The following is a 20,607-nucleotide window of genomic DNA, read 5'->3' as shown; positions in this document are numbered from 1 at the left end:
TCACACCATGTGGAAGCCATATGAAAAGGAATCTGGTTGATATCCCTTTAACTGTAGGGAATGCATGCAATGGAACAGAGAGCTTTCAGGAAAAACAGCACTTCCTGGTTGGATTTTCCTCAGGTTTTTGCCTGCAATATCAGTTCTGTTATACTCACAAACAATATTTTGACAGTTTTGGAAACTTTAGAGTGTTTTCTATCCTAATCTGACAATTATATGCATATTCTAGATTCTGGCCCCGAGAAATAGGCAGTTTCATTTGGGTAAGTTTTTCATCCAAACATCAAAATACTGCCCCCTACACAAGGTTTTAACTGGCCTGCACAGAGCCCTGACCTCCATCGAACAGCTTTGGGAAGAATTGGAATGCCGACTGCGAGCCAGGCCTAATCACCGAACATCAGTGTCCGATCTCACTAATACTTGTGGCTGAATGGAAGCAAGTCCTCACAGCAATATTGCAACATCTAGTGGTTTATTAGATGTGGTGGCTGTTATAGCAGCAAAGGGGGACCAACTCCATATTAATGCCCGTGATTTTGGAATGAAATGTTCGACGAGCAGGTGTCCACATAATTTTGGTCATGTAGTGTAATTTGGTGTTGCATAAAAAAACGACCATTCTTGTGTACACAGCGACCTGGCATGTTAATATTGAGGAATGAGGAATTAGTGTGTGTGTGTATTTCCTTTAAATGTGCTTAGAATGTGTGTGTGTGTGTGTGTGTGTGTTCCCATCCCCTCCTCTGCCTTGTTTATATTCCCATGGGCACAGCGTGCCGTCACAGCTGACTGAGCAACATGTGTATTTAAGAGGGTGTCTTTGATTATTATGTGTTCGCATCTCGCCACAACACAGGAGGAGCAAGGCGTGTCTGTGAATTCGTCTTTCCTGTGTACACTTACAACCTCATCCTCTGGTGAGCACACCTGTTTTTAATAGACGCTGTATGATATGGAGCCGTTCTGTGTCACTGCTCTGGGAGTTATAGGTGGTCACACAGCCAACAGGCTACAGAGACTGATGAGTTGCATGACCTGTAGATTTAAATAGTTTTGTATGTTTACAAATGGACAGAAATTGTATGGACAAAGGTATTGTCAGTTAGCCACTCTCAGAGGAAGTCACTGGGAATGATATGGGAATGATCATATTCTAACAGGAAGATATTGGTGCGAAGACGTAGAACAGGCCCTGGAACAGTCCTGCTGCAGCAGCTGCCCACGCTACGCCCTGTTATGTCTAGTCTGCGGTCTGTCCGTCCGTCTGTCTGTCTGTGAATAGAAACAGCTGAGGAAGCCTAGTTGGCCATTATCCCCATTCAGCTGGCTGTAGATAAAGCAGGGAAGGTTTATAATGATTGTGTAACAGTCATTCTGACAGAGTGGTGCTGTCCAGTACGGTAGAAGCAAGGTATTACAGGGAGAAAGCCAGAGAGCAGGAACTTGTCACACCCAAGCTTTGAGCTACATCACAATAAAGATGTGATGAGAGATATCCCAATGACAGATACTAGAGACATTACACATGTGAGATTAGACATCACCTGAAACAGAGTTTCACTTCTAAGTCCTTTCATCATCCTCGTGGTAGACTTTACGGTTGACTGACCCAAGCCATAGAAACCGTGGTTTCTCTCTTAACCTCGTCGCCAGGCTCAAATTGCTGGAGCATAGAGAGAGAGCCGGCTGGTGGACGAGATTACATCTCTCCTAAAGTGGCAAGAGTTACACAAACTCACAGAAGAGTCCAGTGCACGCAACAGCCAGATGCTGCCAAAAGTGCCATACATCACTATAAGCTAAAACAGATTGATCCCACAAGATGCATTTGCATGGAGTCAAGTTGAGTGCTGCCAGAATAAATCGTAATTTACTGCTTCATCTTAACATGTCTGTCTTAATCTTCCAAAGGGTCAGAGACATGTGGAGGGTAAGAACCTAATCGTCTTTATGTCTTCTGTTGCCAATCATCCAGAATCTAGGTTACATCATGAGCCATTTAGTCTGCCACGTAACTCATAATAGTGTCCTGCAAACTGTATATTCACCTCAATTTATTTTACTTTGTTTACATTTGTGTACAAATTAATGAGGTTACTAAAAAAAACAGATTTATGATAAATATAAAAAGTACATTCCACATTAAATCCAGCGCATCAAATAGCTAATAAAACAGTCTGATTTGACCAATTTACAGGTTAAGGCTAAAGTAAATAAAATATATTCATAGAATAATAATTAGATATTTCTACAGGTAGTTTTTGCCTTCTGACAACGGCTTTTAAAATATGCAGTTTATATTATTATAATCTCAGTTAACATGGAACTAAAGTCTTGTGTAATTGGGCAGCTGCTGGATTAAGTTCTGGATCCAAAAGTGATGAAGAAATGCTAGAATCAGGAGCTCCATCCTCTCTCTTTACAAGTTACGGCCCGAATGTCCGCTCCCATTCACAATTCTAAAGACGCTAACACCTGCCAAATCGTGATTTGTCCAAATAACTAGCGACGAAAAAACCTCAACATCAGAACTACTGCTGCTCGTTATCTCACACATCCCATAGATTCTATGGTGCCAGTTATGTTTACGTAGATCTGTCCAGGAGACATTGATATTGTTATAACAGTAAAGCTGTAATTGCAATCAGTACACATCCCAACCAGTAGATGGCAGTGTTCTTTGTGTGGGCGGTGGAGGAGCTAGAGATTATTATTTCTTGCCTGCAGAGACCGCAGTCTCTCCCACAGAAGGCACAGGAGCCCATGTCCTGCATCACATCGGAGTTGTAGGACCTCACTGCTTTACGCCCTTTAAGATATGGCAGAGGGAAATATTGTATTGATAAATATTGCATTGATAACAAGAGAGACAGTCTACGCATGAGTGATTGTCTGCTGTGATAGTAAAAGGTACTTACTTGGTTCATAGTAGTCGTACACCTGAACCACAGCATCTTGCACACGTGACACTTTGAAGTTTCTTATCATTGGGATTCTGATGCACACCTGTGTTGTGGTCAACTGCAAATAAAAGTCAGGAATTAGCTACACAATCAATAGATGATTGGCTACACACAATCTACAGATGATTGGCTACACACAATCTACACAATCAATAGATGATTGGCTACACACAATCTACACAATCAATAGATGATTGGCTACACACAATCTACACAATCAATAGATGACACAAATGAAACTTCCAACGTACAGCCAATGCAATGTGTATTTTCCTAATTCCACCTCTGAAACAGCAATGCTATTGTATGGGACGTGGGACGTACAACATGGGACGTACAATATGTAAAGTTAACTTACTGAATCTAAATAGAGGCTAACTTTCCCAGGAGAAGCCTCAACTTTTCTGACCAGGTCACCCGTGGCAACAGCCTGTGGCGCAAGGGTGAAGCCACTCAGCACACCTACATCTACCAGCACCATACCTGTCTGAGCTATCTTCTGGCTCTCCAGCAGCCTAACACAGAACAAATACATGATTAAATTACCAAATACATGATTATATATGAGCATATTTCTGTCTGCTCACAGACATTTATCAAGACATAAAACTGTCTAGATAAATGTATAATAGTGGCTCAAAACACGAACATGTCTTGATGCCAGCAACAGACAAAGAATTGTTGAAAACATCTCCATAGAGATGGACACTTACCTGGTGCATATGGATAACATGATATGGTCCAGGTCATCCTCATCATCTAACACTTCAACTTCCAGAGAGAAACCTTCATGGTCTGTGTCATCATGGCTCCTCTCAGACAGCACTCTGTCCTCTATGTTGTAGAACACATTCATCTGAATGACAGGATAGGTGATAAAAGTCTGTGGGTATCTGAGTTACATTGTAATTACTATAGTTATATCTTCTAAGCACAGTACTGTATAACTTGTTATGAGCAGCGGGGGTCTGTAACAAGATGTTTTGGGGGGGGGGGGGTCTGTAACAAGATGTTGAGGGGGGGGTCTGTAAAAATTGGTTTAGAGGGGGTCTGTAACAAGATGTTTTGGGGGGGTATGTAACAAGATGTTTTGGGGGGGGGTCTGTAACAAGATGTTTTGGGGGGGTATGTAACAAGATGTTTAGGGGGGTCTGTAACAAGATGTTTAGGGGGTCTGTAACAAGATGTTTTGGGGGGTCTGTAACAAGATGTTTTGGGGGGTCTGTAACAAGATGTTTTGGGGTGTCTGTAAAAATATGTTTAGAGGGGGTCTCTAGCAAGATGTTTAGGGGGGGCCTATAACAAGATGTTTAGGGGGGCCTATAACAAGATGTTTAGGGGGGCCTGTAACAAGATGTTTAGGGGGGCCTATAACAAGATGTTTAGGGGGGCCTATAACAAGATGTTTAGGGGGGCCTATAACAAGATGTTTAGGGGGGCCTATAACAAGATGTTTAGGGGGGCCTATAACAAGATGTTTAGGGTGGGTCTATAACAAGATGTTTTGGGGGGTGTCTGTAACAAGATGTTGAGAGGGAGGTCTGTAAAAATATGTTTAGAGGGGGTCTGTAGCAAGATGTTTTGGGGAGTCTCTAACAAGATGTTTTGGGGAGTCTATAACAAGATGTTTGGAGGGGGTCTGTAACAAGATGTTTAGGGGGGCCTATAACAAGATGTTTGGGGGGGGTCTGTAACAAGATGTTTAGGGGGGGTCTGTAACAAGATGTTTAGGGGGGGTCTGTAACAAGATGTTTAGGGGGGGTCTGTAACAAGATGTTTAGGGGGGGGTCTGTAAGAAGATGTTTAGGGGGGGGTCTGTAAGAAGATGTTTAGGGGGGGTCTGTAACAAGATGTTTAGGGGGGGTCTGTAACAAGATGTTTAGGGGGGGGGGGGGGGGGGGGTCTGTAACAGAGGACTACATTAAAGGCAGTTGGAAGCAGGACCTTCCATCATATCCCCTCTGTGATACAATCGGAGCCGATTTAACATGGACCAGACAGTATGTGTTCCAGATGGTAATTGCCGCATTAATGTGGTCAATTACCACGTTTTTGTGTTGACCCGTCTCAACACAGGGTTCATGCTGCATTGTGGCGGGCAGATCTATGAGTCACAGCTGTTGCCTTCATTCACACTGGACATGGTTCCAAGATTGCATGGAAAGCTAGTGAGGAGACAACCATTGTAATGTATGGCCATTAAATCTGAATTGTAGGAGTCATTGTAGGCCCCCTCCATTGCCTGTAAGAGCATACCAATACATCCCAAACAGGGGTACTAGGACCCCTGGGGTTACTTGGTCTATCCACAGGGGGTACTTGAGAACTCATGAAACCATAGGCCTACTGGGAAAATTCTAAACATACTTCAAATCAAATCAAATTTTATTGGTCACATAGGGGGGGTCTATAACAAGATGTTTGGGGGGGGTCTATAACAGTTAGCAGATGTTAATGCGAGTGTAGCGAAATGCTTGCAGTAACTGAAAAAGGTTGGGAACCACTGTTCTGACATAGTTATGACATCACGTATCATAAACGGCAAGCACAAATAGAAAATTGTGTTCATAGGAATGACTTTAGACATCCAGTTTTTTAAATTTGACCTCTATTTAACTAGGCAAGTCAGTTAATAACAAATTCTTATTTTCAATGATGGCCCAGGAACAGTGGGTTAACTGCCTTGTTCAGGGGCAGAATGACAGATTTGTACCTTGTCAGCCCGGGGATTCGATCTTGCAACCTTTCGGTTACTAGTCCAACGCTCTAACCACTAGGCTACGCTGCCGCCCCAGTGATTAATAAGTAGCAATACCTGAAATAAGGCGAATCCTCTTCCCTCCATAAATACATTGATGAGTAAATCTTGTTCAGCATCTACCTGGAAAAATACAAGATCTCTATTAATACTGTACTGCCTTTAAACACTACATTGTGGTGGCTGTTTGCTTGTGTATGCTGTTAGATGATCGTTGAAATATCATATATCTTGAAACAGACAAAGACCACTTACCTCTTTGCTCTGATGTACCAGGTAGTTGGTGGAGTTGATGATGAAATGGGACACTGTAGGTGAGACTGAGGTGGACACTTCGACCCCCAGCTCAATGGCATCTGCCCCACTAAAGGCAGCGTAGACAGACAGGGCTTGTAGGGCTACCACTGTGTCCTAAGAGAGGAAAGGGTCAAAGTCGGTATCATCTTGGAAATCCACCCATCAGGGATACATCTCTCTTATTGAAAAGGTCACTTTAAGACAGAGGGTCATACAGAAACAGTGGCATGAAGATAGAGAGACTAGAGAGGGTATTCTACAGTATGTGAAGTTAGGATCTACCTGTGTGCTCCCGTATGCCCCCAGGTGGTTCCTCTGCTGACTCAGCCACTTCATGAGGGAGATGGCCTCCACCACACTAGCCCGCTTGTACAGCGCCAGCAACACGTAGGCAGCCATCTCTATCTCTGCTGATCGCGGCTGCCATGAGTCAGACACCTCGGCACTGGACGACCGCCAGATCTGGACCCCATCTGGAGGGGACAGCAACAGACACCAGGTCAAACAGGATCTCGCAGGTAGATGGGCTGATGTTATCGATATTTACACATTATGTACATTATCATAAGACCAATGTCGATGGTTGAGACCATACTGTTCCTCAACTGATCACTCAAAAACAATATTGATTGTCAACATTTTGTCATGGGCTGTCACGGGAATCTTCTCTCTGTGGCACATATTGACAACCTGTAAATAACCATAGCTAATTCAAACGCAAATTACCTCTAATATCAGCTCTCCTCTTGAGCTCATCCAGGGCTGTGCCTGCGGTGAGACTGTTAGCCAGAGACAGGGCGTATGCCGCCAGACACAGGCTGTAGTTACTAGACACCCCGCTAGCCACTTCGCCCTCCAGATAGCTCCTGGTCAGGGACTCGTTGCCGGGGAACATGCTCTACACACAGACAAGAATAAAGGATGGCATGAGACAGGGACACATCAAGAGAGACAAGATGGTGGCCCAAGGCCATCATTGAGTTTGCAAACAACACAACAGTGGTAGGCCAGTGGTAGAGCCTATAGGGAGGAGGTCAGAGACCTGGCAGTGTGGTGCCAAGAAAACAACCTCTCCCTCAACGTGAGCAAGACAAAGGAGCTGATTGTGGACTATAGGAAAAGGCAGGCCGAACAGGCCCCCATTAACATTGAGAGGACTGAAGTGGAGCGTCCACATCACCAACAAACTATCATGGTCCAAACACACCAAGACAGTTGTGAAGAGGGAAAGACGATATCTTTTCCCCCTCAGGAGATTGAAAAGATTTGGCATGGGTCCCCAGTTCCTCAAAAAGTTCTACAGCTGCACCATCGAGAGCATCCTGATCGGTTGCATTACCGCCTGGTATGGCAACTGCTCGGGCATCTGACCGGAAAGCGCTACAGAGGGTAGTGCGTACGGCCCAGTACGTCCCTGGGGCCAAGCTTCTTGACATCCAAAGACTCCAGTCACCCAAGTTATAGACTGTTCTCTCTGATCCTGCATGGCAAGCAGAACCGGAGCGCCAAGTCTAGGACTAAAAGACTACTTAACAGCTTCTACCCCCAAGCCATAAGCCTGCTGAACAACTAAAATAATCAAATGGCCACCCAGACTATTTACATTGAACCCCCACTCCCCCCTTTGTATTTACACTGCTGCTACTCGCTGTTTATTATCTATGAATAGTCACTTGATAAATTACCCTGTATATTACCTCATTATTGTTATGTAAATGTATTGTGTTACTTATTGACTTGAGTATTTTTATTTTTGTTTATTTAGTAAACATTTCCTTAACTCTATTTCTTGAACTGCATTGTGAGAATGCTGTTCATCGACTACAGCTCGGTATTTAACACCATAGTGCCCTCCAAGCTCGTCATCAAGCTCGAGACCCTGGGTCTCGACCCCGCCCTGTGCAACTGGGTACTGGACTTCCTGACGGGCCGCCCCCAGGTGGTGAGGGTAGGCAACAACATCTCCACCCCGCTGATCCTCAACACTGGGGCCCCACAAGGGTGCGTTCTGAGCCCTCTCCTGTACTCCCTGTTCACCCACGACTGCGTGGCCACGCACGCCTCCAACTCAATCATCAAGTTTGCGGACGACACAACAGTGGTAGGCTTGATTACCAACAACGACGAGACGGCCTACAGGGAGGAGGTGAGGGCCCTCGGAGTGTGGTGTCCACACAGACAGCATCGTGAAGAAGGCGCAGCAGCGCCTCTTCAACCTCAGGAGGCTGAAGAAATTTAGCTTGTCACCAAAAGCACTCACAAACTTCTACAGATGCACAATCGAGAGCATCCTGTCGGGCTGTATCACCGCCTGGTACGGCAACTGCTCCGCCCACAACCGTAAGGCTCTCCAGAGGGTAGTGAGGTCTGCACAACGCATCACCGGGGGCAAACTACCTGCCCTCCAGGACACCTACACCACCCGATGTCACAGGAAGGCCATAAAGATCATCAAGGACAACAACCACCCGAGCCACTGCCTGTTCACCCCGCTATCATCCAGAAGGCGAGGTCAGTACAGGTGCATCAAAGCTGGGACCGAGAGACTGAAAAACAGCTTCTATCTCAAGGCCATCAGACTGTTAAACAGCCACCACTAACATTGAGTGGCTGCTGCCAACACACTGACTCAACTCCAGCCACTTTAATAATAGGAATTGATGGGAAATGATGTAAAATATATCACTAGCCACTTTAAACAATGCTACCTAATATGTTTACATACCCTACATTATTCATCTCATATGTATACGTATATACTGTACTCTATATCATCTACTGCATCTTTATGTAATATATGTATCACTAGCCACTTTAACTATGCCACTTTGTTTACATACTCATCTCATATGTATATACTGTACTCAATACCATCTACTGTATCTTGCCTATGCCGCTCTGTACCATCACTCATTCATATATCTTTATGTACATATTCTTTATCCCCTTACATTTGTGTCTATAAGGTAGTAGTTTTGGAATTGTTAGCTAGATTACTTGTTGGTTATTACTGCATTGTCGGAACTAGAAGCACAAGCATTTCGCTACACTCGCATTAACATCTGCTAACCATGTGTATGTGACAAATAACATTTGATTTGATTTGGTTAAGGGCTTGTAAGTAAGTATTTCACGGTAAGGTAAAATTTGTCACATGCACTGAATACCTGTTGTATTCAGTGCATGTGACATTTTTATTTGAAGGCTGAGACTCCTCAAATGTTTAGATTGTCAACCTTCTTCTTCTTATACTTGGTTCTAAATACATTGGAGAGTATCAAACTCACTCAACTTGCCACCACACACACTGTGCTTTCATCATTTTTTTTGTAAATCCTTACCACATAGGCCTGGTCCTCCAGCAGTGTCACCAGTACATAGGAGGTGAGAGAGACGGGTCCATCCAGGCCTCCCTGCAGCTCAGTATGAATGACCCTGCCCATCTCGATGAACTCTCCCTGGGATCCCTGCTGCTGGACCAGCCAGCCCATGGCCTTGGAGAGAACACTCTGGTCAATCTGCATGAAGGACCGGGCCTGCAGGAAACACCTCAGGACAAACGCTGTCAGCCTGGACCAGGGAGAGTTGTGTTTGAGAACAGATACACTTTGAAATGAATGCCTTAAGTCTGAACCACAGCTATGATATTCACATGATTATATAATGACTTACCAGGTACTACCAGAAATGTCGCTGGCTCCAAAGGCACTGAAGGATCCATCATCTCTCTGGAAAGATAGCTGTCTCTGATATCCTGAACAGGAATGACAGAACATACTCTTCTGAACATAACTCTTCAGAAGAGACAACATTATACTCAAATCATACAGAGTTATAGAGCATGGATTAAATCATACTGAGTATCATACTGAAATATAGGGCATGGAATAAATCATACTGAACTATAGGGCATGTATTAAATCATACTGAGTATCATACTGTACTATAGGGCATGGATTAAATCATAATGAACTATAGGGCATGGATTAAATCATACCGAGTATCATACTGAACTATAGGGCATGGATTAAATCATACTGAGTATCATACTGAACTATAGGGCATGGATTCAATCATACCGAGTATCATACTGAACTATAGGGCATGGATTAAATCATACTGAACTATAGGGCATGGATTAAATCATACTGAACTATAGGGCATGGATTAAATCATACTGAGTATCATACTGAACTATAGGGCATGGATTAAATCATACTGAACTATAGGGCATGGATTAAATCATACTGAGTATCATACTGAACTATAGGGAATGGATTAAATCATACTGAACTATAGGGCATGGATTAAATCATACTGAGTATCATACTGAACTATAGGGCATGGATTAAATCATACTGAGTATCATACTGAACTTTAGGGCATGGATTAAATCATACTGAACTAAAGGGCATGGATTAAATCATATTGAGTATCATACTGAACTTTAGGGCATGGTTTAAATCATACTGAGTGTGAAAGCTCATCACCTTCCATCATGTATGACAAAGCCTTGCTGCGTATCTCCTCGTATCGCTGGATGGATTTTGACAAGCGCTGCAGGACATAGACGTTGGGAGCGAAGTTGATCATGTTCTGCTCTCCACAGCCGAGAGGCATCTTAACCAGCAAGCCCAGCCCTGTGATGGACAGGCCCAAGATATCACCTGTCACACCACACCCCACAAACAAGAAGGGAAAGGAGGAACCATTTAGACGTTATACAACCTAAACATTGTGGTGGTAATACAGAAGGATTGGGTTTGACATTTCAGACCAAGCACCCTGAACCAATGTGCGAGCAGAAAGAGAGAGAGAGAGATGGACAGATTAAAGAGAGGGAGAAGAATATGGCAGAGATGAAGAGACAGAAAAGCCCTTGGTGTTTAGAAAAGAGGAATATGCCCTGTACAGTAAACACAAAGCGCAAGAAGATTCTAGGTTAGCATTCTACCATGACAAATACCCAACATCTCTGGATCTGACTGGTGATCATCATAAACAACCCAGCAGCTGCTCCGAGTCGGCTTGCCACAAATCTTGTTTTGATAGCCCTCATTTCTTTTTCCATCATCTAACATCCAACATGGTAAATGACAGCTCTTTACTGGACTATCACCTGCCTGCTTCATGCCCTGTGTCTAAACACAAAATGAAACATGGGCGTATGCTGCGGTTGAGTTCACGACATGTAAAAAGTAAACAGAGCTATGTTGGTGATAACAAAAGATGGATTGTATAGAGTAGGGCAGGGTACATACCAACCACTGCCACGTGAACCCTCTCGCTGCCTGGCACTACATCTGGAGGGAAGGAGAAGTGGAGCTGTCTGGACAGGTTATGGTTGGTCGGAACCACCTCCAGGAACACGGTCTCTGAGTAGGACTGTTCTTTACCCTCAGGCTAAGAGAACACACAGACAGCGATTACGGGAGGAGTACCAATTGGAAATATACACAGAGTATACCAAACATTAAGAACACTTTCCTAACATTGAGTTGCACCCCCCTTTTGCCCTCAGAACAGCCTTAATTCGTTGGAGCATGGACTCTTCAAGGTGTCTAAAGTGTTCCACAGGGATGCTGGTCCATGTTTTCTACAGTTGTGTCAAGTTGGCTGGATGTCCTTTGGGTGATGGACCATTCTAAATACACATGGGAACCTGTTGAGCATGAAAAACCAAGCAGCATTGCAGTTCTTGCCACAAACTGGTGCGCCTGGCACCTACTACCATACCCCGTTCAAAGGCACTTAAATATTTTGTCTTTTCCATTTACCATCTGAATGGCACACATATATAATCCATGTCTCAATTGTCTCAAGGCTTAAAGATCCTTTTTTAACCTGTCTTCTCCCCTTCATCTACACGGATTAAAGTGGATTTAACAAATTACATCAATAAGAGATCATAGACTGACCAGGTGAATCCGGGTGAAAGCTATGTCATGGAAAGAACAGGAGTTAATGTTTTGTATACTCACTATAGTGTTAATTAGTGATTTACTGGGGTGTTCTGAGAGGGGTACTGAAAGGTGTGCATCAAAAGACAGAGATACAGTTCATAATTTTACAGTCACCAAGGATCCATTTTATAACTTAGAAGACTCAGTTATTCAGCCCCGTTGTACCTTCACAAGCACTTTACGAACAATCTTTTCTGTGGCCTGTCCAGTCATTGCTTTCACAGACATCAATATCTCTCCAAAAACCAGAGGCCTGATGGGAAAGAGAGCGGTGGCGCCGCCCTGGCTCCCCACCGTCACTCTACGTGCGTTCACCATAGAAACAAGGTCTCGGTCTGCCAGAACAAACTCAAAGCGAGAGCTCTCAGCAACCACCACTATGACCTGTGGAGAACAACAGGAATGGGAAAACAATTGAGGAATGGGAAAACAATTGAGGATGGATCACTTACATCCAGGAAGCTGTTTGATGTGGGAGATACAAAGAGAATGGGAAGAAGGTAATGATTTCTAAGACGTTTTCACAAGTGTTTAACAACTTGTTTTTTTTGTTCACTGTTTGAGAGTCACACAAACTGTTCTTTGAAGAAATCACCCTACATGGTGAGATTGTTAAGACCATAAACATGTGAGGAGAGGTAAAAAACCTCCTGGCCATTTCAACCAAGACCATTGACCTCCGTGTCCTCTTCTAGATGGTTGAAGAGGTTGACCTCAAGGACAAGCTGCTCCCCTCTGGTGATGCATTCTGGGACATCCAGAGACAGGGAGAAATCTGTGGACACTATCAGCTGTGGGAGACAACCAATACTCAAGATTATCCTCAAAAATCGAATTCTAGAATATCTGAATATTGCACTGACATTAAATGAAACATACCATCTTTATCAACCATGTATTTATGGTCACACAGCCATACATGTAACCTATTGATTAGAGAGGCCAGCCAGCAACTAGAGGGGTTAAAAGTGGAAGTAAAATTTTGGTTGGACCTTGGGTGCAATTGGCCAATAAAGTAATATTAATCTTAATAAACTACTAGTTAGCTGCCCAAACTAGGTAACGGTGGAGGTAGTGGATAGGTCTTAACATACCTTCTGTGGTTTAAAGGTGAGGCCCAAGCCCAGGTTATCTGACATAACAAATGCCATTGCTCTCCAGGAGGTGATGCTGTCTGGGACAGCCACATGGAAACTAGTTGTTGTTGACTCACTGACACAGACAGGAAGGAATAGAGTATTTCAACATTCCCTGCAAATAACCTTGACCGTTTCAATAGTGGTGAATGTAGACGGTATCCTCAAGAGTATTCACACCTAAGCCTTGTTAATGTGCTTCTCCTAAAGCTCACCTGATGTTCATGTCCAGCCACAGCCAGGTCTTCGAGAAGTCCTGTCCCATGGATGGCCTCCACTCCGGCTGATCCTCTCTCATGAGAGCCTCCGCCTCATGATCTGATGGATACACAACATAGGTCATCAGAACTATCTAAGCCTCCGTCACAGAGCCTGTACCACTGTGAATGTAGATGTAGTATTTTATTTATGTAGTACGCCACAGCTCCACAAGAGGGAACCCTTGATTTCATATTCAATTCAGACACACAAAGATCTCCCAATGTGTGTTTGTTTATGCGTTTTGTTTAAAATGTTCATTTATCCAAACACTATAGAGTGTGTAATTGTTTTCATACCCATTTCAGTCTCCTGATAATCTCCAGTTGTATGTAAACTGGCATCTGTTAATACCACAAGGTTGCAAGCCTAAGATTTGAAAAGCAAAAGTTCATGACAACATTGTACACAAAACACTGCAGGCCTACTAGACCTGTGTGTATAAACAGAAAAGGTTTAGGATACTTTATATGGAATTTCATCTGCATGGTGTTCAACGTGTGAAATGAATACAATAGTAATACAACACATGTAACAAAGCCAAAATGATACAGTACGATAACAGGCGCTTCCATCACTGTCAACTACGTGTGTACGGCCCAGAAGTGGGTCAGGTTGCTCATGACATTAGATAACTGGGTTGATTTACAGTGAGGTGAGGCTTGGGGTAACTCCAGGCTCAGTGTGGTCTATTCAGCGAGACACAATGTGTGGTGTCAATACCGTGAAAACGGAGAGCGGGCTGTCGTTCCCTCCAGTTATTCCACTATGGTGAAGGGTTATCTCCTCCTTGAGGTATTCAGTCATTTCCGCCAGCACCTGAGAACAGCACAATACTAGAGTTACCACAACCTCTTAGAAAAAAACATCATTCCACAACAATACAACTAGCTACATTACAGCCAGTTGGGTCAGTTCTGGGGGAGACTGAAGTTCACCATGTCTCCATTGATACAGAGCCTGACTGCTGAGCTGATTCCCAAAACTGGTACAGTCACAAGATGAACCACTTGAGGGTTATTCCAGGCTCAGTAAAATCTTTTGAGATGAACCACTTGAGGAGATCATTATGAATGCAACTATTGTAATCGAAGGGAAAGCCCAAAGAGAAATACCATTATCACTGACATTATCTGAAACCTCCTTTATGTCTGATTGAACTGTTCACTGCTTCACAGAAGTATCAATTTCAAATCAAATTTGATTGTATTCTCAGATTAAATCTCAGATACGGGTGCTTTACAGACAATAGAGGCAATTAAGCATGGTAAATCCTAAACATTGTTTACAGTAGGCTGTATTTCATGTGGCAGGGATTATATAGATGTACAGTACAGTTCGGTATGGTTGTGTTCCTTACCTTCTCCTCTGTGATGTCAGAGTCCTTGTCCTCCATGTCCACCACCATGATTCCGACCAGAGAGCCAGGTTCAATCACAAGGACAGTGAGGGACACCTCTTCACCTGGCATCACCTTCTCATGGCTCCAGCTCAGATATACCTGGAGAAACATGTACACACAGTATAAGCAAGTAAAATATGCCAGGCCTAGTCTGTACACTTAACAATGTTAGCATTCCATATGTATTTCATGGCTTCTAACAGAGTTGCTAAATCACCATTGAGGCTCTGTAGCATCATCAGTAAGGTTTAGACTGATTTATCTAGTGAATAAGTTAGTTACTTCATTTTGTAGGACTCCATGGGGCTTGATGAATACGTGCATTGAGTCATTGATGATCTCTCCATCTGGTAGGACACAGAACACAGTGATGCAGGCCTCTGGTGACCAGGATACTGCAGGGGACAGAGAGAAGGAGGGAGAGGTTGCTGTCCCAGCAGCTACCACCTGACCCCTGGACGTCACCTGGAAGTTAATGACACAAGAGGTCAAAGCAGAAGTCAACCTAAAGAGCACTGAGGAATCACCATACTTCTCTACAATCTCACCAACCAAAAGAAATACCTACCAGATAGTGAAGCTCAGTGAGTTGGAAAGTGCTCCCTACAGATATAGGAAGAGGTTTTCCAATCTGGAACATAAAATGTAAAAAAGTATTATTTTCATCAAATGTATACCATAGGTCAGGGGGACTCGACTCTTACCCTACGAGGTCCGGAGCCTGCTGGTTTTCTGTTCTACCGGAATTCATTGCACACACCTAGTGTTCCAGGTCTAAATCAGTCCCTGATTAGAGAGCAACAATGAAAGAATGCAGAGGAACTGGTTTTGAGGTTGATGGATTCTGTTAAAATGTAACATGTTTCAAGTTAAACTGTAGCCCGGAAGATGGATAGCTAAACAAAGAGAGGAGCATGGACATTCCACAGGGGAAAGGAGGAAACTCACTGAGGTCATAAAATGTATAGCTGGGGAGGTGATGCCAACAAGGGAAGAGTATAAGCTTTCTAAATGGATGCACTCAGCTGATGGCATCCTTGGTATAAAACACTTGAAACTCCGCTTGAGCTTTTGGTCTCAATTCCTTATTGCAAAGAGGTTGCAATAGCATTTTTATTTTAACAAGATACAGAGCTGAATTTGAGGGCAGACGCATTTAGAGTTGCAGTCAAGTTTTGGTGATCTAAAATGGATGCTGGTATGTCACCTGTGGTGGAGAGCGGAGGCGTTGGATCTGGATGTATGATCCACTGGGAGAGGAGTGGTTACTATTGTAGAGCTCCAGGCTCTCCTCACTGCCCATGAATATGGCCTGCAGAGAACAAACTCCTGTCTTGTAGTGTCACATCACAGATAAAAGGCGCACACACACAATTTACTCCGTTCTGGGTCCCGAGATTATAGCTCGTGGTGCACATGTTCATACAATCATCATAGAATGGTGACTTGGGATTGTGTTGGATTAGATTCATCTCGACCTACTGCAGGGCTCTCCAACCCTGTTCCTGGAGGTCTACCCTCCTGTAGGTTTTCAATCCAACCCCAGTTGTAACTAACCTGGTTTAGTTTATCCACAAACTAATTATAACAAATCAGGTGCGCTAGATTAGGGTTGGAGTGAAAACCTACAGGACCGTAGCTCTCCAGCAACAGGGTTGGAGAGCCCTGACCTATACTACTGAGAGGAAAATCTGTGGTTCCATACTAGGTCAAGTATACCTTCCGATGTGTATTTCTTATATAGTTTTACTGCTTACCCTCACTTGACAACTGAGTCTTGATTAATATCCGTTCAGCTGAATTGCTGAAAGTGAGTTTCGTTGCGTATTGGGATTCCTGTGGTATAGAGAGTAGCTCCTTGAAACGTGTCTATTCACCTGAATGAAAAGCATCTCTACTCACCTGAATGAAAAGCATCTCTATTCACCTGAATGAAAAGCATCTCTACTTGTTTGCGTAACTGGAACTCAATGTGTACGATCCCATCCTCAGGCACTGGTAGAGTCAAGCGTCTATAGCTTTTTATGTCCTCCATTTTGTCTTGTGGTGAATCGGAGTTGGTTTCTCCCTGGTTCTGTCCGATGGGCTTAGATGTTCTGTGACCGATGTCAATGAACACAGAGTTCATCCGATCCTCTGGAGTCAGAGGGTCGTTGTCGTACCTGGATATTTTCAGCTGAGGGATACAGGAAGGCGTAGTCTGTGATTCATACATTATTATTAGAACAGTGAACTAGTGGTACCAAAGGTATGTAGAGGTATGTATTACTCCAAGCCAATAGATATTTACCACTCACATGTGTTGAAAAGTTTAAAGATGGCTTCAGAACATGTGGGAAATTGTAGAATTCAAGGTGGAATGTATTCTCCATAACGTGCACGACCACAGTCTTATTGGTTTTGAGTCCTTTAGGACAAAAGACAATGAAACTGGTAACTACCAAAATAAAGGAAACACCAACATAAAGTTTATTTTAAAACGGCAGGGCGTTGAGCCACCAAGAGCCAGAACAGCTTCAATGCACCTTGGCACAGATTCTACAAATGCCTGGAACTCTATTGGAGGGATACGACACCATTCTTCCACGAGAAAATCAATAATTTGGTGTTTTGTTGCTGCTGTCGTGGAATACGCTGCTTCAGAATCTCCCTAGAAGTTCTCAATTGGGTTGAGATCTGGTAACAGACGGCTCTGGCATATGGTTTACACTGTTTTCATGCTCATCAAATCATTCAGCGACCACTCGTGCCCTGTGGATGGGGGCATTGCCATGGTAGTAAAAATAATGGGCAACTGGGCCTTTTATACGTAAGCATGATGGGATGTTAATTGCTTAGGAAATGCTCAGGAACACACCTGTGTGGAAGCACCTGCTTTCAATATACTTTGTATCCCTCATTTACTAAAATGTTTACTTTATTTTGGCAGTTACCTGTATCTGTGAACAATCCAGCTATATTCAATTAATTTAAATATGCATCAAACTGTTACTTCAAGTTTAGCAATATTCTCAAAACACGTGATATACAGATGTAGGATCTTCATTTGAGACAGTTTGCTACAGCAGGAAAATAATCCTGCAGCAACAAGAAATTTGAATTATTATGTGGATTATAATTAATTGACATTTTTGTAGGGGTTGATCCATTTTTCATAACGGAAAATCAAGTCAAATGTGAAAGTGGAAATTCAACTTCAGAAGCCTTTTTTAACCTCAAATACACTACAAGTTTTGAATTTCCTGCGTTGTAGGAAAGTTCTCCTGCAACAGGGTGATCAAATTAAGATCATACATCGGTACCTCACCTGTGGACATCTCTGTAACACAAGCTGTAATATAAAGGATTCCATTGGTGTGGTGCTGAGAATTACTCAGATCTGTTGCCCTGTGCTGGCGTACAGGAGGATCATCTTGGCTGATGAGAAACTGGGTCGACCCATGAATCTGAAAGAGATTGTCAGATAGATGATGTGTATGACATTCTGGCACCATTGTCAGGCAGGTACACTTGTAACATATATCCATTTTGGATCAAACAGTTACTGAATCCTGGCTCAAACTGGATTTAGCTAGCATGGTTTGCTGTTTCACTTCATAAACTTAGCATGACAGTCTTACATCTTTAGTTGCATTATGGACAATGGTTGGACGGCCAGAGTTGAACAAAGCAGACACCAGAGTAACTGTGACAGACAGTGTCCCCTGGACTGGCTGTCCATTGGTGTGTCTAGAAAGAAATATAATGTATGTGAACCAATAGAATTTACATATTGAAAGTCCATTTTTCTAGCACCTTTAATATCGATTTGCTTGTTTTATTAAAGCCTGACTCACTGAGCAGTCACAGTCCCTGAGAGGTCGTCTACCATGACAATCTCTGGGGCCGTCTTTACCTGCACATCAAAGTGGGGCGGCTCTAGAACAACAGCCACAAAGAGAGGTTGAATAGATTGTCTGATATGTCAACTATCGGAAACATTTCAATGACCCGACCCCCCTCCACCCTTCCATTCCTTTAGCCAACCCTTAACTAGGCTGTTTCCAATCATTAGCTATGGCAACATAGCTAGGATTATCTTACCATAGTAATCCACTATGAACTGCTCCTCTGTGGTCAACTCCTACAGAGAAACAAAAAACAATGTCAATGGGGTGAAACTAGATCAGATCTTCATCACCGATATGAAAAACAGAATGTACTCATGGTGGAATACAGTAGGATGACAATGCAGAATGATAGTATGGTGAATCATACATCCACCATGGTCTCGATGGTCCATATGCCGAGGGGAGTGGTCTGAGACAAGTGGAATTCTTTGGACACAACGCCCAGGTAACTGTTCAGGGACGGCCACCCTTGGATGAGGTTCCCTTTGGGATCCTGGATTACAGGGCAGGTAGCACAAAGGGATAGTCAAACTGTTTAGAACACAACACAGGCTGGAAATCTATTCATCACCCTGGGTTTTGTTTCGAAGTTCTCACACAGAAAATTCAGACCCACCCTTATTGAGACATACACACGGCCCTTGTGTGGCTTGCCGTTTGGTTGGACGGACAGGACTCTCATTTTGACCGTGTCTCCTGGTCTATAGTTGTGTTTATCAGTCTGGATGAAGGTGGAGAAAGTCCTGGGGTTGAAGCGTAGAGTGGTTGTGTTGATGAATACCAATCGTTCTCTTTGGTATCCCCACACATGCAGTTTAAAGGAATACCTCTGATCAACAGAGCTCTCAGGAAACTAAAAAAGAAAAAGTATATTACTTAATTGAGTTGATCTTATATATAAAGTCAAAATGAATGCCATGCTTGGTCTAACTGGACACGTGTATACTTTTTGTACCATCAATGGTTCTTCACACACCCCTGACCAGCCCAGATATTACCTCAATAGACAATATATACAGATCTAAAAAATACTCACTGGAGGAAGATCTAGAACTCCAGTCACACCTTCGGAAAAAAATCAGCAACAATGTTTAAGTTGCTTAATAACAAATAGTAAGTTTAACATCTTGCCAAGTTATCTTGCAGTAAGCATCATATAAGTCAATGTCACCTCCTGTAAAGGTGCTCTCTGCCTGGACCAGGCTGGTGTTGCCATTGGTCAGCTCTGCTGTGACCCTGACTGGATCGTTAGTGAGGATGGTGACAGCCAGGGAGGTAGGGGTCCCAGGACGCAACACACTGGGAGCTGAGATCAAGTATTTTGCACTCATACTGAGAAAGAGGAGATAAAATTCTGATCTTTTTTCCACTAATTGGTCTTTTAACTAATCACATCAGATCTTTTTAAGAGGTAATCTGATTGGTCAAAATACCAATTACTGAAAAAAAATATTAGAATTGGTCAGCCTGTGTAAAGCCTACGAGTGTTCAAGCAATCAATAAAATGCCCCCCAATCAATAAAACATGAGTTCTGACTATCAGACATGAGTACTTCTAATAATAAACAGATTACCTGACAGAGAAGACCCAGTCATCTTTAGAAGTTCAATTTAAAGATATGGCAAAATATATCAAATAAATCACAGAAATATCTAATTATCATCAGCTCAAATTGAAGGTGAATTACCTGGAGGAGACCTGAGCAGAAGTAGAAACGACAGCCAGTGCCACACAAACTCTCAGGAGCCAAATCCTTTTCATGTTTTCTTTACTGTACCCAGGGCCAGAATGAACGCAACACCAGTCCGTATTGCTCTAACCAACTCCACTGACCCGTTCTGTACCTGTACAAACCACACCCAGTGTGGAGTCCAAGCGGCCACCGCCCTGCCCTTACCCAGTCCCACACACAGACAGCCATATCAGGTTCATC

General features: G+C 43.3%; 1 protein-coding gene across 1 annotated transcript; it reads right to left on the bottom strand.

Moving 5' to 3' along the window:
* Nucleotides 1–2,049: 2,049 nt before the first annotated feature.
* On the bottom strand, nucleotides 2,050–19,420 carry LOC139374310 (CD109 antigen-like). The gene is made up of 30 exons (XM_071115343.1): nucleotides 19,290–19,420; nucleotides 19,041–19,166; nucleotides 18,867–18,906; nucleotides 18,620–18,701; nucleotides 18,404–18,512; nucleotides 18,091–18,229; nucleotides 17,081–17,190; nucleotides 16,711–16,959; nucleotides 15,991–16,095; nucleotides 15,352–15,414; nucleotides 15,066–15,248; nucleotides 14,742–14,882; nucleotides 14,105–14,200; nucleotides 13,681–13,750; nucleotides 13,339–13,441; nucleotides 13,082–13,199; nucleotides 12,665–12,778; nucleotides 12,153–12,371; nucleotides 11,286–11,427; nucleotides 10,515–10,691; nucleotides 9,697–9,778; nucleotides 9,366–9,594; nucleotides 6,751–6,922; nucleotides 6,307–6,497; nucleotides 5,983–6,138; nucleotides 5,785–5,850; nucleotides 3,683–3,825; nucleotides 3,328–3,484; nucleotides 2,925–3,027; nucleotides 2,050–2,815 (listed from the first exon to the last, which is right to left on the bottom strand). Exons 1-30 carry the CDS (start codon nucleotides 19,353–19,355, stop codon nucleotides 2,625–2,627), a joined length of 3,942 nt encoding a protein of 1,313 aa, XP_070971444.1. The 5' UTR covers nucleotides 19,356–19,420; the 3' UTR covers nucleotides 2,050–2,624.
* Between the last annotated feature and the right edge of the window lie 1,187 nt (nucleotides 19,421–20,607).

The sequence above is a fragment of the Oncorhynchus clarkii genome, chromosome 19 (assembly GCF_045791955.1).
Source record: "Oncorhynchus clarkii lewisi isolate Uvic-CL-2024 chromosome 19, UVic_Ocla_1.0, whole genome shotgun sequence".
NCBI classification, from domain to species: Eukaryota; Metazoa; Chordata; class Actinopteri; order Salmoniformes; family Salmonidae; genus Oncorhynchus; species Oncorhynchus clarkii.
This window is presented reverse-complemented; position numbering and strand designations above follow the sequence as displayed.

Coding starts and splice junctions, on each gene's coding strand:
- LOC139374310 (XM_071115343.1), bottom strand. CDS start 19,355: ATGAGAGTCCTGTCCGTCCAACCAAACGGCAAGCCACACAAGGGCCGT. Junction 13,200..13,338: donor TGGCTGGACATGAACATCAG/GTGAGCTTTAGG, acceptor TGTCTGTGTCAG/TGAGTCAACAACAACTAGTT. Junction 12,372..12,664: donor ATCTAGAAGAGGACACGGAG/GTCAATGGTCTT, acceptor TGTTCTCCACAG/GTCATAGTGGTGGTTGCTGA.